The following is a 25,081-nucleotide window of genomic DNA, read 5'->3' on the forward strand; positions in this document are numbered from 1 at the left end:
CCCCTTCTCTCTTAAAAAGTCCTTTTATTTGACTATACTCAAGGTAGTAAAATACATCGAATTCAGTACTCCTTCAGTTCTCGTCTACCCATGCTCCTTTACCCAGATTCCATCATATCAAATACCCGAACATGCAGAGGATTTAAAGTCTAAGACAAAAAAAAATCATAATTTGCAGATTATTAGTCTTTACGATGAAATTTCTCTCAAATGAGATCTCTAGCAATAAGACGGTTCTCTTAAAAACTAAAAAGGCAGGATCACAACAGCAAAGTTAAGTGCCATTTTACACAGCAGACTCCTCAGGGATGCATGTTGAAGTATGAGGCACCATAAGATAATGTTTCCAAGATGCTGAGGAGGAGGAAGAGAACAACAAGCAAAGAGCACTGCGCTCTTCACACTGAATGCAGAGGACGAGCGGTCTTTGGTACAAAGATCAACTCTACAGTCTCTTTCTTTCCATCCCTTTTAACACAGGGGACTTTTGTGTAGCCCTGGCTGTCCTGGAACTAGCTCTGCAGACCAGGCTGGCATTGAACTCAGGGACCTGCTCATCTCTGCCTTCTGAGTCTGGGATTAAAGGCTTGTGCCAGCACACTCGGCTTCAGTTTTCCTATTATGTCATTTTATCTCTTGTATGACCAAACCCTCTTCTTCAAACTGCAAATGTACTTGAGAGGAGTTGTGTTTAAAGTTCTGCTTCACCGCACTTGAAGCACTGCTAGCTTGGCTCACCAATAGGGATTATATACTGGTTACGGTGGTGGCTCTTCATGGGGTTTTCAGAACTGAAGAATTTTGGGCTGTATATGGTAGGAGATTTAACTAGCAGCAGCTCTGGAATCCACCAATCAGATGCTCTTGGCTTACCCCTGGAGAGCAATCAAAGAAACTCCCTACACATTCCCAAATGTTGCTGGGGAATCAAAAATCTATCTCCACCCCACTGAGGACCACACAGATCCTTCTAACAAGGTAATGGGGGGTGATAAAATTAAACACATTTTCAGCTGTGGAAACCGAGAAGCAAGGAAACAATTACAGATTATAATTGAGAAAGCCTGAACTGTATTCAATTTTTAAAAAAGTTCTATCCTGGAGCAAGGTTAATAAACAATAAGCTAGGAGTCATTTTTTTAAAAGTATGTTTAGAGACGGCACTAATGGAATCTATGAGTGTGAAAGAAAATATAGATCGGATCCACCAACAGCCCAGCTCAAGTAGTGCTTCTGTGGAAGCTGTTCTTCTGCCTGCCATGGAGATCAAGCAAGTCATTCTTTGTCACAGTACAGTGCTATTTCACTGGCCTTTCACTCTGACGCTGTCGCTGTCGCTGTAAGGCTAGAAGTTGCTTCCAATCCTAACTTGCTTTTATTTATTGAATGGGGAAATCTATGCTGAACCTCCAACATCTAAAATCCGGGATCTCATTGGCTGGCGCCCCCCCCCCCCACCCCCGTCTGATAAGCCTTGGGCTGTAAATTGCAGCCTACATTCTCGGACACACTCCATACAAAAAGCAATCCCGGGTGGGAAAGACTTGCATCAGTTCTTTTCCGTTCTTGAACCACGCGGTAAAGGCACGCTCTTTTTTTTTTTTTTTTTTAAATCGGAGGCACAAACGGAAATGAAAGGGGAAAATGAATGCGTGAGAACATTCAAAACTCCGCTTCTGATACCAAACTACTTTCTCCACGTAGTTTCACAAACCCATGAGCACCTCTTGCCTCTAGTGACCGATCCTACCTCCGAGTTAAGACCACGCTTTCTCATTCTAAACAGCAAGAAGGGAGAGGGGGCAAGTATCCCCATCACTGACTTTTCAAATCGGAACACATGGCAAAAGCCATCCTCCAGTCGAGGATGAGAAAAGGGAAGGACTTTAAAAATGGATCGTGGTCCCCCTAGTCCCCGAACAACCACACTGGGGGGTTCAGGAGACCAGGGAACTCGGACAAGGCTCCTGGGAACCCGCCTCAGGCGCTGCACGCCGCACCGGCTGCAGAGGATGGAGGCTGCGGCGCCCACACACTGACCGCTCTTCGCAGGCCGGCTGAAGCCGCCGCAGGCCGCCCAGCCCCGGGGCAGAGGCGCCAGAGGAGCCCACCGATCCCGGTCGCCCCCACGCCCTCCAGGACCGGCCTCCCGCCGCGGAGGAGCTCGCAGGTCAGCCTTCCCTGGCACCCGGCGCCTCACGCCCCATCCCCGCCCAGCACCGGGCCTCGCTCCGCTCCCGCGGGCAATTGGTCCTCAACCCCGTCTCCTAGCCGTACCCATTACCTTCCCCAAGCAAATGTGGCACGTGATGGGCAGAGTGAGGGACAATGTAACGTTCTGCACGGTCTGAGCCATGGCAGCGTTCAGAATCCCGCCAACACGGAAGTCCCGCCGACAGCAGCTCTTCGCCACGCTGGGAATGCGCGAGGCCGGCTACGGCGGCCTGGCAGGGCCACAGTGAGCCGGGGCGAGGGGGACGGAAGCGCGCTTCGGAGACGCGCGGTCACCCCGGAATTTTCCCTTTCGTTATTAAATAGTAACTATTATTAATAACACATCTCAAGTAGGTCTCTGGTTAGGCGCTGAAAATTTGCTGAGAATGGGAAGGAAGATGGTTTGCTAGTGGTTTTGAGACTTCAAAATTTAAGAAAAGTGTATTTAGTTCAGGAAGGAGAGAAAGCTATGGTGTTTCAAACTCATATCTTTCCCAAAAGAGGTGAAATGGGGATTGGGAGGTGGGCCCCAGGTCTTGAGATAATGGAGCTGTCAAACATTTAAAAAATGTCAAAACGACGGCTCCTTTCCTATTCCTAAAGCACTTAATTGATTTAAAAGCAATGGTTTTCTTCATACAGAATCATCCAGAGATATCTGGGGGAAATTTTATCTCCTTTCTTCTGGAAGACAGACTTTCACTAGTCCTTCCAGGAGGTTTAAGGATTCGCTCCAGGACTTCGATTCACCCCAAGAGAGGAAACTGCGATCAGTGCAAGGCATACATAGACTTGCACAATGCATTTTAACGACTTCATTTCAGTTACAAGAAGGATGTGCAAGGTGTTGTTGAACTCCAGGAGATAATTGATGAAGTTACAAATTAGCGTTTTCCGACCACGACAAAGAAAAAGAAAAGGCTCTAAATGTTTCTAAATGAATCTAAACCTGTCAGATTTGGGATTTAACTGCAACATGGTATAAACAAGAAAGAGCTGAAGTGAGAAGTGATACAAAGTAAGGTAGTGTGTGAGATGGGATATTTAGAAACCAGAGCAATGCCTTTCGCTAATACTCTCTGTGAAAGAGGCAACTTTAAGAAAAGTTCCTGACTGATGGAGAAGACATCCCTGCCTCAAACTTCCTAGGTCATGACCTCAGGTATCATCTGACTCAATACCTTTCCTGTATGCATACATGTGGTGTGTGTCTGTGTCTGTATGTTGTGTGAAGTGAATGTGAAGGCTAACCATCTTGGCTCTAAAATAACCAGGCAATAATGCAGTTGGAGAAGCTGGTAACTGGTCTGATGAAGGCCAAATCCAATTCAAAACTGGCTCACCAGTGGCCGTGAGAATTATCCCAAATAGTTCACTATCCCTGTATCTGAGAATCAGAGGCTATTCTCAGCTTGGAATAGAAGAACCAGGCAAGACAGTCACACTGACTCCCTGTATAGTGGACACTATAGATACCTGGCACGAGAGCAATCTGCTTCTACAACCCTGTGCTTACTTGAAAGCAAGGCCATAAATCCCGGGTCCAGAATTCACAAGTTTAGCAAATGTATCGTTCACATCCCCAGCCTTGAAGCCCAGGATTGGAATGAGGAAGCCAGATGGTGTTTTGGGGCCTCCACCTTCAGCCTCTGAGTGGGACAGAGGCTGAATGATCTTAGGTGACCTCCATCCCTGAGACTATAATGGCAGGGAATAGAGAAGTAGAAGACACCTCTCTTCAAGAGTTCTTCTTACCTGTCATGTTTACAGTTATAGTTACCCGTGTTGTAGTGACCCCCAAGGATAAAATTACTTTTGTTGCTACTTCATAACTATAATTTGGCTACTGTTATGAATCCTAATGTAAATATCTGTGTTTTTGGATGGTCTTGGGTGATCCCTGTGAAAGGGTGGATTGACCCCCAAAGGGTTGAGATCCTTGGTTGAGAATTTTCCTTAGTTATCTTTAATCTTTCTTTATAGTCCAGTCGTTATCCCCCTCCTGGTCGGACTCTGACAGCAACAATTTCTTATCCCATTCCTCCCCCCACCCATCCTGCCAGGCCTCCCCACTCCCTGGGGCCTTAAGTCTCTCAAGGGTTAGGTGCCTCTTCACTCACTGAGGTCAGATCGGGCAGTCCTCGGCTCTTATGTGTGAGGGACTGGTGGCAGGTGGGAGACACAGGCTTCAGACCAACTACTGTAGGCTGCCTGGTTGGTGGCTCAGGGTCTGAGAGATCTCATAGGTGGAGAATTTTGAGGATTCTCTTTTTTTGTATGTTTGTTTGCCTGTTGTTTTGCTTTGTTTGAGGCAGGGTTTCTCTGTGTAGCCTTGGATGTCCTGGAACTCACTTTGGAGAGTAGGATGACCTTGAAATCAGAGATCTGTCTGCCTCTTCCTCCCGAGTTCGAGTTCTGTTATTCTGAGATTGCACCACCACTGCCCAGCAAGAGAACTCCAGATTTTGATGACTTATGTCAATACCTAGTCTCAAAGATAAATAAAGTAAAAAAGTAAAGTCCATTTTAATTAGAATGATAAGATCTAGATATTTCCAACAGCTCTTCCTACTTTTGCTCTTCTGGGCACAGGTTCCCAATGCTCTGCCCATGTGTCTGGAATCTTATCTGTATACCAGACCGACCTGAAACTTGCAGAAATCCCCCTACCTCTACCTTGAGAGAAGAATACAGAGCCATTTCCAGGCTCAGACTGTTTCTTGAGTTTAGGAACTGCATTTAATGTTTTAGTGTATGGTACTAAGTGATTATTTTGCAAATTGTAATGTATATTTTACACATACCCTACCTTTTTATAAGTCCACGCTATTTTATTTATTTAAACTATGTCTTTCTTTTGGGTGCGTGTAAAAGGTAGACTATATTGTTTTGGGAGAATTATAAAAAAAGAGTACGATCCATTTTAAGAAAAATAAACTATTTAAAGTGCAAAGTATAGTAAGTGAGACTTCATTTACATTTTCAACACGACTCTCTGTCACTCCTAACACTCTAGGACATACCCTCACAAACATACTAATTTGTATATTTGAATAAGCACAGATTGGATCATGTAACAGGCCTGATTTGCTCACTTAATGCTTTGTCCTGTGCATATAAGGTCTGAGGGTGTTCATTTGTGTGTGTGTGTGTGTGTGTGTGTGTGTGTGTGTGTCTACACAGACATCCATGGGACATTGCTATGAATATGGGTTGATTAGGACTTTCTAACAAGAGTTCCAGACTAGCTTTCAGGCTTTTCTTTAGATAAAACAGCAGGTCAAGGGCAAGAACTCCTGTGCTCTGTGAAGAGCATTTCCCGTTTGGAACATACTATGTTTTTAATAGATAACTGTTGACACAGATGTTAAGAGATTCTGTCATTACTCTGAAAGGCCAAAATTCCGTGGCTCACTGGCTACTTGTTTTCAATTTTGTCTTCTTTGTTTCTTTTTTGTTTCTGTTCTTTTTTGTTTGTTTGTTTGTTTGTTTCATTTCTTTGTTATTGAGATAGGTTTCTCTGTGTAGCCCTGGCTGTCATGGAACTCACTCTGTAGATCATAGTGGCTATGAACTCAGAGATGTAGCACCTGCCTCTGCTCTGCTGAAATTGAAGGGGAGCTCCGCCACCATCTGACTCTTTCTTTATTCTTAATTGAGATAGATTTTTATCTTTAAAAAATATATTGATTTGTACGTGCTCAAGTGAGTATGAAGAAGGTCAGAGAACAACTTGCAGGAGTCATTTTCTCTCCTTAGGTCATATGAGTTCTAGGGCTGTCACTCAGGTCATCAGGCTTGATGAGGACCACCTTTGCCTGCTGAACCATTTGGCCCCCTAGTGCTGGAATCAAACGTATGCGCCACCATGCCTGGGTACAATATATTCTTTTCCTTTTGCCTCCATCTTTATTAAATTGGATATTTCTTATTTACATTTCAATTGTTATTCCCTTTCCCAGTTTCTGGGCCAACATCCCCCTAACCCCTTCCCCTCCCCTACTATATGGGTGTTCCCCTCCTCATCCTCCTCCCATTACTGCCCTTCCCCCAAGAATCCCGTTCACTCTTGTCAGGGGGTTCAGTCTTGTCAGGACCAAGGGCTTCTCCTTCTACTGGTGCCCTTACTAGGCTATTCATTGCTAACTATGAGGTTGGAGCCCAGAGTCAGTCCATGTATAGTCTTTGGGTAGTGGCTTAGTCCCCGGAAGCTAGTCTGGTTGGTTGGCATTGTTGTTCATATGGGGTCTCAAGCCCCTTCAAGCTCTTTCAGTCCTTTCTCTGATAATGGCCTTAAAATGGATGCTATGAACTGAGGGCTTCAGTTACAAAGGGTACCTGGAGTAGGTAAATCAAGACCCCCGAGTCCTTAGAATTACAAGGCAGTAACATCCAGAAGGCCTTAGGGGTAGTTATGAAGGCCTCGTCTTTCATAGATAATCTGAGGCTTGGCTATGGTAACACAGCAGATAACAGTAGGATTGGAGCTAACTTCCAACTCATTCTTGAGGCTCTCTGTGGCTGTTGGCTCAATGCCTTTGTGTAAGCCCAAGATGTATTATTATTAGTAAAGTAGTTCAGTAATAAAAAGTCAGTCATAATTGAATTTCTTTGCTACGAAAACCATCAAATAGCCCTGGAACACCTTTTACCCCTTGTTTAAATCAGATTCATTTTAATGATAAATTATTTAAAAGCAAGTTTTAAAAAAATAAAATCTTAAGTGCTATTAAAAATTGATTAGAAATGCATTATTCTCTCATTGACCCAGTTTAGATTGTTTTTTAAGTTTGTTTTTGGTCAAAGCTAATAAATTTGAGTAGATGTCTCAGATAGATGGGTTGTAATCATTGGATCACTAGTCAATTAATCACAACTTCATAAATATTGATTTCATATTAAAGTTAGTTTCCATTCCTGAAAGACCATTTTTCGCTTATTTTAAATTTATACACCCTACCTAGATTGTGGTTAAAGCCATGAAAACTCGTAAAAATTATATTGAAAATTAATCAGAGGCACTAGCCCAGTTCCTTGGGTTCATATGAGAGATATCATCCTCTCAAAGGCTGGGGATTATGAGCAAAAACATCCCAAAATGATGGCAGAAGAACATGTTTCTTATTGTAGCAGAGAAATTAGGATGCTCTATGGTGTCTTTGTGTTTTACTTATGAGTATGTATTGTCCACTTTCATTTCAAAGATCCATTCATGCCTCTGTTCATTCAGTGCCTGTTCCTTAGAAGAATGAGGGAAAGATCACTAAGAAAAAGTTCTCTCACGGAACTTACAGTCTGTCCCAAATACTGTCTGCATTAGCTTGAAGCAAAAACTGGCTCCTTGGGTAGCAATAGAAATTGTGCATCAATTTTAGATGTAAACACAGCATAATGGCTGCAGAATAAATAAGCATAAGGAGTTATTAATTTCTTCACCAATATTTAAGTACTTTTATGTGCCAGGCACTTGTCTAATGGCTGGGTGTAAAACTGTGAATCAAACAAACAAGATCACGGGCTTCATTTATCCACTGAACAAATACTTATTGATTACCAATAACGTGCCAGTCACCAGACTGGAAATAAAGCCTTTTATGAATCTGACAACCGAGTCTAGCATGGGTATTACATCCTAAAGTAGCTAAATCCTCAGTAATTTCTCTCTTGGATAATCTTATTGCTGGTTTGCTCCTGGCCATTGTGACATAGCAGGTTATAATATTAAATATTTTAAAATGTTGCAAATTGGGCGATTGTTTTACATTATGTCATTTTAAGAGGATATTTTATTTCCACCTGAGGCTAAATGTTGCTTCACAAATGTTTTTGAGTGGTAGGAGATAAATGAAGGAAATATCATTTCCGGGCGGTATTGTAACAGGAATCACTAAGGCTGGAGAGTTTGTAGGGTTTTCCAGAAAACTCTGGGGAATGGGAAACCAACTTCCACCTAGCTGTTTTCAACATTAGTTGAGCATGTGAGCACATTTACTTCCTTTTTGCTTTCATTTTGTGTGTGAACAAAAGTTCTAAGGCGATGCTCCCCCATAGGAACCCCAAAGCCAGACTACCCTAAACAAAGCGAATGGTTTTAACTCCAGTCTCCTGAAAACCCACAATTGATTGACATCTATTCAAGGACAGCTTTCACAAAAGGGCATCCTGTACTTGACCGTGGCTGGCATCTTTAGCAGCTGGCTCTAGTCTGGTTAAGTTGCTTTTCCTAGAAGCCAGAGCTCCATGCTTTGTTTTTTATTCCACGAATTAGTTACATTTATTATATGTTTGCTGATTCATCAGTCACTGATTAACCAGCGGACTGTAACTGTCCTTTAAGGTACGGCCTCTATCACAAGTTCGAGATCCTCATTAGCCCTCTTACTTCCTTCCACTCCACACCAACATTCCGATACTCACATAGACATCTGATACACAGCTAAGAAACTGCTGTGCAGAACGGAAGAGGTCATAGGCGGCTCCATCAGTGCCTGTGGCGGTAGACGGTAGAGGTCACCTTTCTTCCGTAGGCTGCAGACATTACTTATTTAGGCTGCATGTCAGAGAACTGGGCAAAGTCACCTCAAGGCAATACCTTAGGTTTAAAACAAAACCATAGAAGGCACTAGACCTTGTTGTTAAATCAAATTGTATCACAAAACAGCTATCAAGCCCAGAAATTTATCATATGGTTATAAGGCAAGAGTGGCTTCTCAGAGCTGAGGGGTCACCCAGGAGACCTTTTAAAAAAGTCAATAGCACCAGGGAAGTGCTATGAAAAGCACTACATGAAGCACAAGAGGTAACATTGTTTCAGCTTTGAAAGGCCAGAAATGGAGCCAGGTGTGGGGGCCCATGCCCTTCATCCCAACACTCAGGGGCAAAGGCAGGGGCATCTGTGACTTCAAGGCCAGCCTGACATACAAAGCAAGTTCCAGGATGGCCAGGGCTACACAGCGAGACCCTGACTCTGAAAACCCAAACCCAAACCAAAACCAAAACAACAGCAAAAACCCAGCCAGAAACTGGAATATAGGAATTCAGCCAACATTTAACTACTCAACAAACTGACATAGAGACGCATAAAGAAGAGCGAAGATTAATGAATCTATAAAGAAATCAGTTTCCAGCGACCTGTGTCTTTCATTAGTGTGTTAGATTTGGTTGCTGTGACCGAGGAAACATATACAAAAAAGAAAGATTCAGCCTTCTTTCTTGTACAAATAGGGCCCCCTGTTCAGGGGTAGAACCCGCAGTGGCCTGGGTCCTCCCGTATCAATGAGTAATCAAGAAAGTTTCTTGATTACAAGCCTTCTTACAGGCCAATCTATTAGAGACATTTTCTCAATTGAGAATCCTTCTTCCCAGATGACCCTGGTGTGGTAGTTTCAGTGAAATAGCCCTCATATTTCTGATGGTAGTTAGTTCCTGTTGGAAGCCAGGCCAATCAAGGCTTCCTCAGAGTCTCCAGTTAAGGACAAAGGAAATGCTAGTTTCTGTGTGCTTTCTAAGGGATGACTTACCAAGGTGCGGTCTCCAAGAAGTTAAGGTTTTAGTTTTTGAGAACCTGATTTTCCCCCTCTGAACAGAATGGAGTTATCAGTCCCACGCTTGCTGTATGCTCGATCTGTGGTGCACTTGAGACATCCTGTCGCCCTCAGTGGGACATTGGTTAGTTTTCTGCCGGCTTTGTCGCATCGTATGATAGCTGTCGGCTGACTCTGTTTCACCCCCCCCCCCACCCAACCGTATATAAAACGCTGTACTTCTTTTAAGCATGCTTGGCATGAGACCAGCCAGTACAACATCTCCTAACCCATCATCTAGCCTCTTTATTTTCTCATCCCTTGGTCCTCTCTCCCAGAAAACACTCACTGAAGAAGAACCAGCTGGCCCTCATCAAGGTCCCAGTAGGTGGCTGTTTGGGGAGTCTTAGAGGTTTGGTTTTGCTGAAAGAGGCATGTGTGTCAATGGTGGTGGGCTTTGAGGTTTCAGAAGACCAGCACCATTTTGGATTCTCCCTCTGTTCTTCTTCTATCTGGGGATGTGGATGTGTCACCTCACCTTCTCCTCTGAGGTGGGAAGACCCTGTTCCCTGGGTCACCAACCCACCCTGGCACATCAAGGCACTGAAGGACTAGGCATATCACCTCCCACTGAGGTCAGACAAGGCAGCTCAGTTAGGGGAACAGGATCCACGGGCAGGCAACAGAACCAGGAACCACCAGGGCTACAGTTACTGGGGGACCTACATGAAGACCAAGCTGCACATCTGCTACATATGTGCTGGGGGTATAGGTCCAGTCCATATATGCTCTTTGGTTGGTAGTCTCTGGGAGCACCCAAGGGCCTACGAGAAGTATAAAGACAAAGACAGAGCAGAGACTGAGGGAATGGCCATCTTCTACAAGCAGGCAAGTCTCCCAGCAACAGAAATGGGACAACCCAGCACAAAGCCTAACTCTTGAGTAACTGTACTTCAGAGTGAAAGGAGGTAAAGAGAATAGCTATAGGTAAACATGTGGGAAACAGAGGAGTTCTGTTCTTAGGCACGTAACTCCAGCAGAGCTTCAGAGTAACAATCAAGGATAACAAGGGCGTATTATGTGTTTCTTTCAACAACTCTGGAAGACTAACTGCCAAGGTCCCTGTTTTAGGGCTCAGAAAACTGAGGTTCAGAGGAGTGGCGATACTACAAAGACATTGATGCTGCTGCTAAGGGACATTCCAATTTGTGTTCCTGTAGCTGCTTATTCAAAGATCAGTTGTCAAGATGACATGGTATTTGTCTTCAAGGATATTGAATCCGTTGTTGATTTAAAATCTGATTGACGTTTATGGATATAGCTCCATGGTAGGATACTTGACCAGCATTTGTCAAACCCTGAACTCAATACCCTGGAAAAAAAATAAATTTATCAAATGGAATAAAATAATAAGATACTGTAGCCATGACTGAATCTTCACTTGGGCCTACATGATGCTATAGGACCCTGAGAAGATCCATTTCAGGCCAGAGACTGTCAGAATATACTGTAACAAACAAGGAAATGGGACTCTCCAAGGGGACTACATGTGCAGAGAAACTGGCTTAGCAAGAGGGTGCCTTCTGCCATTAGAATGCATGTAATGGGAGACAGAATTGGGATTGTTGTAAGGAATGGGGCAAGAGTGGGAGTGGGGCAAGAACACAGGCGATTAGTAATTATGGCTTCACTGAACATGCTGTAGTGTGTTGCATGATCTCATTTACATGGGAAACCTCTCAAACACACTGATTACAAGGGCTGGAGGTGTGGAGAAATCAGGAAATATGTTGGCCAAAGAGAGCAAATTTTCACATACCTAGGAAAGACAAGTTTTTGACTGGTGATTTTTTTTAATAGAGTGATAACTATGATAATAATAAAATAATATGTGTTTGAAAATTGCTAAGACTGAATTTAAAATGTTCATACTGCAAATATATATTATAGAGTATACATATGTTAAGTTTGCTTGATTTAATCTTTCTAAAATAAAAATATACCATTGTTCCCCACAAGAATATGATCAATTTAAATAATTATAAGGATGATGATGATGATGATAAAGATTTAGTATCCCGGCTTCAGTGTGATTCCTTATTTATTGAAGAATTAATACTTCGTAGCCTGTTTGTTAGTTTTGTAACAAGTAGATAATTTCCCTGAATAACTAAGCTGTGGTAAAACTGAATAAATTAGAATCTTCTCCTATATCACTAATTTATTTTTTGGAAAGACCAACATATATCGTGGTGTGTGTCATCACAAAGTGGCTAAATGTTAAAGGATAAATATAATTTATTTTTATTTTATTTCATTTTATTTTATTACACTCCAGATTTTATTCCCTTCCAGGTCCACCCTCCGACTGTTCTACACTGCACACCTCCTCCCTGCGACCCCCAGACCTCTAAACTCCCTGGGGCCTCCAGTCTCTTCAGGGTTAGGTACATCTTCTCTGACTGAACCCAGACCCGGGAGTTCTCTGCTGTATATGTGTTAGAGGCCTCATCTCAGCTGGTGTGTGCTGCCTGGTTGGTGGCCCAGTGTCTAAGAGATCTCGGGGGTCCAGGTTAACTGAGACTGCTGGTCCTCCTACAGGGCTGCCCTCCTCCTCAGCTTCCTCCAGCTTTTCCCTAATTCTACCACAGGGATCAGCAGCTTCTGTCCATTGGTTGACTGCAAGTATCTGCATCTGACTCTTTCAGTTGTCTGTTGGGTCTTTCAGTCATGGTAGGTTTCTTTTGTGAGTGCCCATAGCCTCAGAAATAGTGTCAGGCCTTGGGGCCTCCCCTTGAGCTGGATCCCACTTTGGGCCTGTTCTGGGCCTCCTTTTCCTCAGACTCTTCTCCATTTCCATCCCTGCAGTTCTTTCAGACAGGAACAATTTTTAAAGGTGTAAAAGTGAAAATCTCTTAAGATTCAAAACCTGTGCTAGGGGCTGGAGAGATGCTCAGTGTTTAAGCACACTTGTTACTCATGAAGAGTTCCTGAATTCGGTTCCCAGCATGCACATGGTGGCACAGAGCCATCTATAACTACAGTTCTGGGGATCTGACACCCTCTTCTGGCCACTGTGGACATTGCATGCATGTACATGGTGCACATGCACCGGTGCAGGCAAAACATGCTTACATATCTTAAAAACAAAACAAAACCTAAATGGAAGTAATTAAAATTTCAACTGCCTATAGTCTGTCTCAGAAACGTGGAAAGTCTTTATTTAGAACGTCTTACACCTTTTAGGGAAATGAAGAAAGTCATGCTTTAAAAAAAGAAACACAAGGGCGACATTTGTACATTTAACCCTAATTGTTTAGTTGTGTAGAAACTAATGGATCTGCAGGTGTGTGAGGGTGCCAACTTTGCTGCGTAGCAGACTGTGGTTTTGAGAGCACTTTCAAGACACTGTCCAATTAGCTCATCATCACGGCCCAGTAAGCAGATTGGAAAGACGGAAAAAGTGTTCTTCAAGTTCTGCATTTAAGGACTCTAAGGCTAAGTGACTTGCCCTGGAAGGCAGAACTAACAAACATTAGGATGATTACTCAAAAGGTTCCCTTCATTCAAATTCTGCCATAGCTACGTCTGTTTACATGCAGACATTGACCTCGAAAGATCTTTATTAAGTTTTTAATGCATTCTAGACCGTATAAAGAAAGATACACTGAGTATGGCCCAAACTTACTCTTACGATATTTATAGTCCAGCAGGGCCAAGGAATAATATATACATCTAACTCTTAAAAAAAAATAACACTAGCTGAGAGTCTTAAGAGATATTAAAAGATGTGGCAATGGGAAATGAGAAGGTCATTTTAAGTGTGAATAAAACATGAAAAAAAATCATTGGGACTGATCATGTGTAGACATACACCAGAGGGCATGCTCCTCTAGGTGGAGGTGATAGCTTATGCTAAATTATGAAAATAATAAAGCATTAAGAAACACCGTATGGTTCGCTTTAATTGGAGCACACACTGGGTGAAGGTCAGAAGTAGAGAAACTGGGGAGGTTGGCCAAGGCCAGCCACGAAGGTTCTTCACTTTGGACTTTGCTTCATAAGCCTTAGGGAACCAATGGCAGTTTCCGAGTGAGCGAGTATCAGTATTCAAAGATGCACCTTATAGATACCACTAAACAAAGCCATAGGACGAGAAGCAGGCTGTTGTGTGCCGTGTATGAAGTGAACGGATCGAAAGTAGTAAGCAGCAAGCATGGTGACATGTGAACACAGAGAGATAGTTCTCCACAGCCCAGGGCAGTGACGGATTTCCTGGCACAAGGATGACCTGGTCAAGGGTTAGAGGAATAGCCAGAGGGAGGTCGTAGTCGAAAGAAATGAGGGTAAAGGTAAGTGGGGCTACGTCACTCATTCTCACGAGGCCTCCATCATTTTAGGAATAAAAAGAGAGATAGATGCTCCTTGGGTTGCAAAGTGCAGAGACAGGAGTCTATGTCTGCAGCACCGAAACGTGAGCAATCGTTGTTAGAGCAGCAGAGGATAAAGGAAAGCAGCCGGTGTGGCTGGACAAAACACCTGGGCTCAGCCTGGAGCAATGCACATCCCTTGTAAACAGCTGGGCAACAGCTGTAGCTGACAGCCCCTGCTGCTCGCACTGTCAGTCACGGACATGCTTGATGCCTGGAAAGTGCTAGTCAATGTTCAAGGCTAAGCACAGGGGTACTGGGGCTTGCATGCTGGGCCCAAGATAGACTTAAATAGGCAGCTAATCCCCCCAACCCCACCCCCTCGCTTACAAACATCATAAATGACTCTCTCAGCAAGGGCAAAATGCAAGCAGATTCTCTGCTCAGTTCCAAGAGATGAGGAGGCCCAGGCTTAGTGGTTAAGATTCCACCCTGCTATTACAGAGGACCTTAGTCTGGTTCCCAGCACCCATGTTGAGCATCTCTCTCAGCTGTCATTTCTGATGGCCTTTCCTCATCTGCCTTGGCGCTTCACTCCCATGCATGCAACCCCCACAGACATTCATACACATGGGTAACTAACAACAAAAGACTAAGGGGCTCCACTTTTAGTTTCTTGGGTCTTAGATGTTATTGTAACCCACACAGCATCCCTTCTCCAATTGGAAGCTTTCATTTTATGTTTGTGTTTCCCCCCCTCCATCTTTATTAACTTGGGTATTTCTTATTTACATTTCAATTGTTATTCCCTTTCCCGGTTTCCAGGCCAACATCCCCCCTAACCCCTCCCCCTCCCTTTCTATATGGGTGTTCCCCTCCCCATCCTTCCCCCCAACAATCACCCCAACAATCACGTTCACTGGGGGTTCAGTCTTAGCAGGACCCAGGGCTTCCCCTTCCACTGGTGCTCTTACTAGGATATTCATTGCTACCTATGAGGTCAGAGTCCACGGTCAGTCCATGTATAGTCTTTAGGTAGTGGCTTAGTCCCTGGAAGCTCTGGTTGCTTGGCATTGTTGTTCATAAGGGGTCTTGAGCCCCTTCAAGCTCTTCCAGTTCTTTCTCTGATTCCTTCAACGGGGGTCCTGTTCTCAGTTCAGTGGTTTGCTGCTGGCATTCGCCTATGTATTTGCTGTATTCTGGCTGTGTCTCTCAGGAGAGATCTACATCCGGTTCCTGTCAGCCTGCACTTCTTTGCTTCATCCATCTTATCTAGTTTGGTGGCTGTATATGTATGGGCCGCATGTGGGGCAGGCTCTGAGTAGAGTTCAGAGGTGGTGCCCTAGGTGGTGTATCCCATGGGAGTCGAGATTTGAACTCCCTTCCTTGTGCCTGCTCAGCACTTTACTCACTGAGCCACCCCTCCACCCCCAGCTTCAGTGAGGATCCCCTCTATCCCTTGTAAAACTGAGGAATTGACGAAGTCAGGGCAGACTCAAATCTGTCCTGTTTTGGAATATGGCTGCTGGCTCCTGGTTTGTAGCCAACAAGTCATAGAAAAGCAGAGTTTGTATTTAACCTCTAATGCCTTTCATAACCAGGTTTATGTGTTTGTGTTGAAACTGTCAGGGAAATATAGCCTCAGACCTTTGGGAAAGAAGGAGTTAACTGGCAGGATGCTAACTAGCTGGGCTGGATTCCTACCTGCTCCAGGCAGGAGTGCACCTAAGTCTGTTGGCTGCAGGCGATGGAGTCCCTGAGGGGGGTGGGGCGAAGTCATCTGTGGTCAGAGGCATTGTTTGCCGCCTGTTCGGTGGGACTGGGAAGAGTGAATGGCGTTTTATTGAAGTCAGGAGTGGGAGCCGAGTGTCAGAAGGCGTCTCCCAGAGGTTTGAAATGATGGCCTAGCTGGAAGAGATGGACAGTGGTTTCCTAACCAAACCATCAAGATGTCTCAGTGATTGTTTCCGGTAACCAGACACAATGCTTAATGAATAATTATACTTCTCATGAATGAAATAAGAAAAGACAGGCAAGCAACACATCTTCACCTACCACGCAAGGCTAACAGAACTTCCCAGCCCTATCAGACACACATGAACACCTTCTCACCACTGTCCTGCTTCCCTCTCAACCCTATCACTCTATCATTGCCCTTTCAAAGACAGAGTTAAGCACCAAGCACTGCCTAACTGCACCCTCCTCCACTGTCACTACTGTCCCTTTCTGCTGTCATATTCTTTCAGGGATGCCTTGCTTTGTCCCGGTTTGGCGTGCTTCCTCTCTCCATAATGCTAAGCATGGTCTCTCACTTGTTTCTATTGATCTCTGAATGTTGCACAGAGGCCGGTCTTATCATAGGTATTCAATACATGTGATTCTTAACTGGGTAGCTTTGTTCCTCAGCAGTTAATTGGCAGCGCCTAGAGACACTTTGGGAGGTTACAGGCCAGAGGGGTAGGGGTTGCTACTGGGGAATAGAGGTCAGAGATGTTACTAAACAGTCTCCTTTCCGTCTCGGGAGGAACGAGTAATTATACAGTCCGAGCGAGATAGCATAATGTAAAAGCTGAAAAAGCTTAGCTTAAGTTGGGGGTATGACTAAGTGTTTGTTGCAAACAACTTGGTCATGTTGCCAGTGTGCCCTTGTCTCTGTACTGTTTCTCAGAGAAACTTTTACGTATGCAGTAACAATCGAGAGTGGACTTGTAGCAGCAATGACTTCCGGTGTGCTGGTGAAGCCGTTTGGTTTCTAAGTGTGATCAATGTCGGGAATTAGAAAGGAAAAGCTTTTGCTCATGCAGAGCTCCTCTGAACCACTCTGTGATTCACCTTCAGGTGAATTTCAGAAGAGCAGCTCTTTATATAAGGAACATCAATCCCACGGGGTTGTAGAATGGCTTCTCCTGGTCATTCATAAACAGAACCAAGGAACTTTGAGAATTTTATGTACTAAATGTAGCCACGCTCCCCCATAAAACTGCAGGGGGAACTGTACTTACGCAGGAGAAACTCAGGTCTGTAACTGCATGGAAACACAGCTTTGAAATGACTTCAACGCACCTACTTAGACCAAAGAGGCTGTCAGTTAATTTAACAAACTATCTCTGTTCCCTGATCTTTGGGCCATAAAAATTGTTCATCTGCTCAGTCACAGGGCCATTTAATTTTGGATGCATCGTTGCCAGTTGGTTACAGTAATTAGCATTCCCTGTATTGAAGCGGCTTCCCCGAAGCTATGCTAAGTAGGGCTGCACTTTTGTGCGGAAACATAAGCCGGGTTGTGCAAATGAGCCGGGCCACCCATCTCAGAGACAGAAGCCCTAACTACCGTCTTCTTGGCTCGGGGTGCCTTCCAGGCCCACCTGCAGATCTTATTTACTGATTATTAATGACAAAAACCGTAGGCAGCTGTGAAAGGCGCAGCACGAGACGACTCAAAGCTGCGACTCAAAACTATCCTCCGCGGGACTGTAATTTCCTTGAATGACACCTGACTTCATTTTAATTTCTTTCTTTGCTCCAAATGCACTTGTGCGGGAGAAATGCACTAGAAAGTCAATGAGTTCCAGGTTCCACAGGCAGACTTGCAACATTTGTGGGTGCATCTGTTAGCTTCCTGGCAGAAAGGGATGCATTTGGAGAGGAAATATATGTTTGTGTTTGTTCCAGAGCTGGCGCGCAGCCTGCAAGACGATGATTCAGCAGAACCCCCGGAGAGAGGCTGGAGAACAATGTTACCTGGCGGTTTGCGGGTTGCCAGTCTGTGGAGATCACATATTATAGAGATTTAAATATCTAATTTGATTAAATAAGAGTTAATCTTCAAACGGCGCCCGGGGTTTATGCTTGGGAGATCCAGATTTTCAGCTCAATTTAGAGGAGCACAGCATTCTGCATAAAAGTCTGAAAATGAATGGCCTCGTTAGGCATGAAAACTAGCTTTAGTTATCTGAAATACCCACATCTGTATTTCAGTTTGTACATCTGTAGTTTCGGTTTCCTGGGAAATCACCATGCAAGCATTTGTAAGATGGGTTCGGGTTCGTCATGTCTTGCTTTATATCCCTGTAGTTTTATTTCTTTTTACCGCCCACAGCCCCCAACCCCAGCCCACAGAAGGTAGTATTTCACCAGTGGAATTCATTTTGCATGGTTAATTTCCAGATTAATAGGGTGAACGCCTTGAATGTAATTAAAGGTAAGTTAGGTCGCATCCTCTTACCTGCCTGATGCTACGGCAAAGGCAGGGCCACAAGTCTCAACTGTTCTAGTGAGTAAGAGCATCTGAGGTTGAAACTTCTTGAGGTGAGGAACTTATAAATTTTATGATAGATTAGCTCTTTGCTGTCCTATTTAAATCACGATATTCTCTAAGCACGGGGAACTCTTGTTAATTAAAGGATGATCTACATAGACTAGATAAAATGAATCTTTATTTGCATATGCTTCGAAGTAAAATGGAGTAAACATTACAAATAAGGAGAAGGGCCACTTTCTGCCTTTGTCGATTGTGCATGTGCTCGTAGGGTCATTTTCATAACTGAGAAGGAACCAAATACGAACAATGAGTGGCAGAAATCAGAGAGGAAAAGAAAACAGCTGGGTCCAGTTCCAGTCATTTCTTGTGTCATTTGTTATTAAAAAACAATGAACAGAAAGAAAGACAAGAAAAGGAAGGAAGGAAGTGAAAAAATAAAGGAAAGGAAAACAGTCACAGGACCTGCTACAGAACAGCAGGACAATCAGTGAGGAAAGAAAACACACTTCAGGACCCCGTTTTAGGAACTGCTTTAAAAATATATTGCAAGATCCAAAGCAGAGGGAAGGAGTGAGGCAACTTCTCATTGTCCTTGGTGTGTTTTGTTATGGGGTAGAAAGGCTAAGTTTGCCTCCAGTTGCAGGCTACAACTATATTTTTCTGGTAACAAAATAGTCTTTCTTTTGATGGAGGGGAGAAAGAATGTAAATACTTGTGTGAGAGTATTGTCGAGAATGGCCTTTGGAAAGCTTTATTGACAAGCTCCACCTCAATTATGAATGAAGGGAAAGGCAAAGTGTTTGTCACGGTGTCTTTTTATTGGGGTCTCGCAGCAGGTTACTCTGGTCAATGTCCAGAATGAATCAAGGAAGAGAGGAATTCAGGCCACTAAAATTCTGTACTGTATTTTTTCTTTCTCAGTGGAGAAGGAAGGTGAGGGATAACATTCTCTGGAGAGAAAGAGAGAGACAGAGAAAGACGGAAACACCCAGAGAAAGACACACACACACATAGAGATAGAGAGACTCACAGAGAAATAGAGTCAAAGAGAGACACACACTGAAAGACATAGATACACACAGAGAGACAGACAGAAAAACAGAGAAATAGAGAGACAAAGAATGACAGGCACACAGAAAGAAATACACACACACACACACACACATACACGCATATACACACATACAAACACACACATACATACACACATACACATACACACGTACAAATACACACAAATACACACACACATACAAATACATGTACATACAAATACACACACACACAAATACACACACACACATACAAATACACACACACAGATTTCTTAGCCGATTGCAAGGAACTTTTGTTTTGGCTAAGTTTTTTTTTTTTTTTTTTTTTGATTCTTTTTTTCGGAGCTGGGGACCGAACCCAGGGCCTTGCGCTTCCTAGGCAAGCGCTCTACCACTGAGCTAAATCCCCAACCCCAAGGCTAAGAGTTCTTTTAGGGGAGTCAGTGAGATACAGAAAAGGAAAACTCTGTTTTAAACAGAGTTTTGTTTATCGTATGAGATAAATATGCATATTTAACTCAGGCTTATGTGTTATAACAATTCACACCTCTGAATGATATCATAACAAATTATACTAAAAGTCATAAAATCAAATGTTCTGAGTCTAAGAAAGAGACTGATAGGTGGGTGAGGAGGTTGATAGAGATGGAAGGGAGGTCAAAGGAAGGGAGAGGAGGCAGCTCACAGTGCACTGCACACATGGATAAAATGGTCAAGCAACACTTAACTAAAAAAAAAAAATGGTGGAGGATTGGCTGGAGAGTTAAGAGCACTGGTTGCTTTTCCAGAGAACGTGGGCTCAATTCTCAGCACCTACCTGTCTTTTTCCTCCCTTCCAGGAGCTGTGGCACCCTCTTCTGGCTTCTGTGGTGTAGAGACCTACATGAACGCAAAACACCTGATGTTCACATGAAATAAATATGCTTATTTAAAAACCTAAAGGGTGGGGGACAGAAGAGGTGATGGTAACAGTGACTACATCCAAGGTATGGAGGGGAGGTTCTTCACTGTTCTCCGAGCATGGAGAAGAAATTAGCCAGAAAATAGTTTGTCCCCTCAGGATATACACAACCCGATGGCTGGTACGCATCTTAATTCTTTGTACACTGATTATGAAGCATTGCTGTTGACAGCAAGGAGGTGAAGGGAAGCTGTGAGAGTGTTGGCTCCTACTTTCAAAATTTCCCTGAGTCAATGCTGAAGTCTGCAGTCGGGGCGGGGTCTGAATCTCTGCCAGCTCTCCATGCCAGTGACTGTCAATTCCGGAAGTTATCCTGGGAAGCCAGTCGATTTCCCATCACCCTGGATGTAAAAGACCCCTTGATTCGAAGTTTTTCTTCCTGTTGTTTTATTTACCTCAATTTGTCGTCAACCTCAGCTGGGAAACATTAGTGTTTATTTTGACTCAAGAGAGATCTCGTTAACACAACTTTTATTATATTGTTAGTTCTTTTACCATTGTTGCTTTTAATCTCTTACTGAGACTAATTTGTAAATTGAACTTTTTCAGGGGCATGTGTGTGTACAGAAAAGAATATAATTGTTACTATCCATATCTTTAAACATTCACTAGGAGCTTTAGGATACTTTCTGAACAGAAGGAGTGAGTGCTATATTTATGTCTAGTACCAAGGTGGCTTGGAGTCCGGTAGAAGGCATCATTCATACACAAGCACACTAATGAAAATTTTTTATATGCAAATTTAAAGGTATGGTCAGTCCACACCAAATGTCTAAAGGATCTGTTTTGCTGCCAGGATTAAGAAATAGCCAGAGTTTTTCTTGATCAGGTGTGGTGACACCGTGAGGAAGTTTTCACTCGCAGTTCCTTAGAAGCAGGAGACAGTACACACAGGGCTGCTGGTAAGCATTGGGTTTAGTTAGGAGGCAGGAAAAGGGAGAAAGGCAGGAGCCAGGACTCTAATTACGGTTTCTGTGTTACCCAACCTGCTAGGCAGGGCAGGGCAAACCGGTTAGGATTCCTGCTTTGGATACTGTGAGTGGTCATACAGGCTGATCTGTTCGGTACCTGGCCTTGAGGCAGTGAGAAACAAGAGATGTATCGGTTAGTGCGAGGATTAGCTAAAGGAGATGCCTTAGAATTTGCTCTTTGGACTAGTTGACCCTGAAAGGTGTGCAGTTAAGAAAACTGTTTGTTCATTCTTTGCAGAAATAGCTGACTGTTAGAAGGCCGGTCTCACTCCTGATTTTCAAGGATGTCAAGATGAGAAAGCAGTGTGAAATTAAAAACAAAAAACAAAAAAGAAAGAAAAGAAGAAAAAGAAGAAAACCACACCCTCTAGGACTTTCCTTCATACTTTCAAATGCTAGCACTTAACTGTAAAGGTAAAATGTAAACATTGACTGGACATTGGTGCTACACTCAGAAGCAGGACACTGGTTAGCACATGAGTACTTATTTTAAATGTTTGGCCAGATATAATAATAATCGTGGCTATTTACTGATTCACTGCTCTCTCTCAGGCACTGTGTTGGACTCTCAGTCTATACTCTGGGACAACTTCACAGTGGGGTACTGTAGCTCTACTGACATAGGGATGGGCAGAGCTTGCAAACCTTTAGAGACCTGACTGGTTAACTCACCAGAGACCAGCAGCAGTGCTGAGCATAGAGACCAACCTCTATTCTTTCAACATTCACACCTAGACGCTGAGATTTCACAGAGAAATATAAATGAGGGAATCAAGACATAAATGGAGTTTAGATGAAGATACCAACTGAGGGCTGCTAACACTGCAAAGGAAGAACTAGTTCAGGAAAAGGAAATATTTATTTACCAATAACAGAAGAGGTATTCGGAAGCAAAGTAAGAAAGCTATCTTAGAATCTAAGCGACTTGCTTCCATGGAAACACACACAGTGTTATGAAATCTATCACTATGTCCCCATGTTTTTACCTTTCACTAAAGGTGGCCCCTGTTGGGAGTGGGCTTAAGTGTGGTGCCAGGCAGTAGAACAGTCTTGAATGGTGAAAGGGAGGACCTCAATACCCAATGACATAGGTCAGAACCCAGTACCAAGCTCTATGGGGCCTGTCTGTCTGTGTTATGAAGTCATACAGGAGGTTGAGAGGCAAATGAGGCCTATCCAGCTATTTCTAGCAAGGTCATTTTCAGATGGACAGGAAAAAGAAATCTCAATAAGGGAATAGAAAGAGTGTGGGGGAAAATGTGAAGAGAAGGAGATGGATTTTCATTCCTATTTGAGCAACAGGCAACAAGAAAAATGGTTTGTTCATGAGACAAAATTTAGCAAAACCGTCAGGGAGAAAAGGTGAGAGGAGAAAGAATGAGGGCAAGGGAGAGAACATGACCGACTGGCAGCCGAATGTTCCACATCCTCATTAAAGACAGAAGGGGACCTTGGCTAGAATAGCAGCAGCAAGGTAATCCGTCAGAGAAGAAAGAGCACACAGTGGTGAGAAGGCTTCTGAAATAGTGGAACTAAGAGGAAGAAGCCACATTTGACTTCTTGTCTTCACCAGTTCTTTGCTGTTGACCAATATGGATGATGGAATTCATTCTTCTCCAGCTCTCTCACTGCTATTTAGAGCTGAAGCCAAGTGGTAGCTCAGGTCCCCTCTTTGGGTCACTCTGAAGTTTTCACTCTGATAAACTACTTTTTAGAATTTCTTTTCCCAATCAATCTAGGAGATTGAAACACCCAACTCCCTTCTCTGGAATTTTGAGGTTATAAGTACAGTATATTGGAGAAGGGGGTGTCGTACCTAGTTCTCAATATGGCCTTTAGAAATGGTAGTATTACTGAATCTATGGACATTCAGACTAATACCCATCTGCTTATGACTGTTATATATGTTTCAACAATGTGGGAAATGGCTCCGTGTTGGAGATGACTGTGACCTCTGTGAGAAGAACCCCTAAGACAAACTCAGTGTATGGTACTGATACTTAGGAGATGTGAGCCCCTGTTTTCGTGTTTGCCCAAGCTAGTTAAAGGGGTTTAGCTTTCTCACTGTAACTGTATACTTCCTTGATACAACTTGCAAATGATGCCGTTATAAAGATAGTATGTATGTCTTTGGCTTGTTGGAAAAACAGTACTAACATCAGCACATTTTGGCTGGCAACATGATCTCACCAGGTACTTAATCCTAATGGCAACCTGCTAGGGAGATAGAATGTTCTTCAGTTTACAGAGGAGGAACATGAGACTCAAAGAGATTATATGACCAGACGGAATCCATAGTGTGGGGAGATTAGCCTGCAACCAACCCAAAGTCATCTACTTCCGAATCGTGTTCTATGTTTTTCACATGGACTTTTAAAAAGTGGAATAATGTTGGGACCTGGGACCTTGTTAAACCATAGCTACTGATTCATTGGCTGTAGGGTACAGTGTGCACTTCTACACTTGTAACATAATTCTAGGTCTGCTGCTGTCCTTGGTTCCTGTGCCCGCAAATTCTCCTTCTCTTGTTGGCAAATACAGTAAGATCCTAAGTGTTTCCTTATTGAACTTTCGGGCCTCAAGTATGCTTTTGAAAACTTCTTTTATCTGTTAAATATATTTCCATTACTTATAGCTCCATAACAATTCTGATGATAATGAGATGTTGAATTTTGTCAAGTATTTTTTCTTCATGAGTTGATATAAAGATGCCCCCTCCATATAAACTATTTACTAACAGCAAAGGTGCAAAGACTCATTTCTTCTTAGATATACCACAGTCCAGCCCCTGCGGCCAATGGTCTCGGTGTGCTGACCGTGGACCCGAAGGTCCCAAAAGTGGTGTAGCCCCCTCTGGGCTTGAATTTTATTCAGCTGCTCCAGGTCCTCATGAAACTTGTTGTCTGGATCGTTGGCTAGAACCTGGTCGTACTTCCTGTCCTTCACATCCATCTGTCTGTTCAAGAACCAGGTGGGGATCTTGTCCTGGATTCTGCATGATGGTGACCACATGCTCCACCTCATCGTCCGTGAGTTCTCCAGCCCTCTTGGTGACGTCAATGTCTGCTTTCCTCAACACCACATGAGCGTATCTCCACCCCACACCCTTAATGGCTGCGATGGTGAAGGTTGTTTCCACCACCCATCAATGTTGGTGTTGAGTACTTGTAAAATGTGCTGGAACTTCTCAGGGATCACTAGAGACATGGCGGCAGCACAAGCAGTGGCGTGTAGGCCTCCTGTGGAAGAGAGCTAACTGCTTTTAATATGGAATTTAATGTGGAATCGTTTGGTTTTTTTCCAGACATTGAATTGATGTTGAGTGACAGCCATTGAAAATAGTACTATTTTGTCTTTCTATTCTAGATGTGATAAAGATATTTTGTAAAACATTCAGAAGATAAAACATGAAAATGTATGTTGAGGTTTGGTCTGTTGCTACGTGTTGTGCTGCAATGCTAAATTCTATACCAGAAGGTCTGGGCCTGCAGGTGACTTCTCACATTTAGGAGTTGTTGTTGTGCAAACCTTATTCCTTGGTTTAAAACTATTGGTTAAATGAAATTGGCTACAGCCAATTCTGGAGGAATTTGCGGTAGGTGGGTTTGGAGTGACCTGGAAGAGGAGGAAGAAGAAGGAGAAGGAGAAAAGGAGGAGAGGAGGAGGAGGAGGAGAAAAAGGAGAGGAAGCCACCAGGAGGAGAAATGGACCGTGAGCACATGGCCA

At 43.5% G+C, this 25,081-nt stretch overlaps 1 protein-coding gene and 1 pseudogene across 2 annotated transcripts in view; both read right to left on the reverse strand.

Annotated features, from left to right (window-relative positions):
- Positions 1-2,424, reverse strand: part of Obi1 (ORC ubiquitin ligase 1) — a 39,321-nt gene extending 36,897 nt beyond the window's left edge. The window contains exon 1 of one of the 2 annotated variants that reach the window (XM_039093537.2): positions 2,041-2,233. Coding sequence is in view for 1 of the 2 variants with exons in the window: in NM_001108389.1 (NP_001101859.1) it covers positions 2,285-2,356 (72 nt within the window). In the remaining variant the exon portion in view is untranslated. Of the gene's footprint in view, positions 1-2,040; positions 2,234-2,284 lie in introns of those variants that run through there. The other variant, NM_001108389.1, reaches the window with a different exon arrangement.
- Positions 2,425-24,088: 21,664 nt separating this feature from the next.
- Rps18-ps8 (ribosomal protein S18, pseudogene 8) lies at positions 24,089-24,562 on the reverse strand (annotated as a pseudogene).
- Between the last annotated feature and the right edge of the window lie 519 nt (positions 24,563-25,081).

Source organism: Rattus norvegicus, chromosome 15 (genome assembly GCF_036323735.1).
Source record: "Rattus norvegicus strain BN/NHsdMcwi chromosome 15, GRCr8, whole genome shotgun sequence".
Taxonomy (NCBI): Eukaryota; Metazoa; Chordata; class Mammalia; order Rodentia; family Muridae; genus Rattus; species Rattus norvegicus.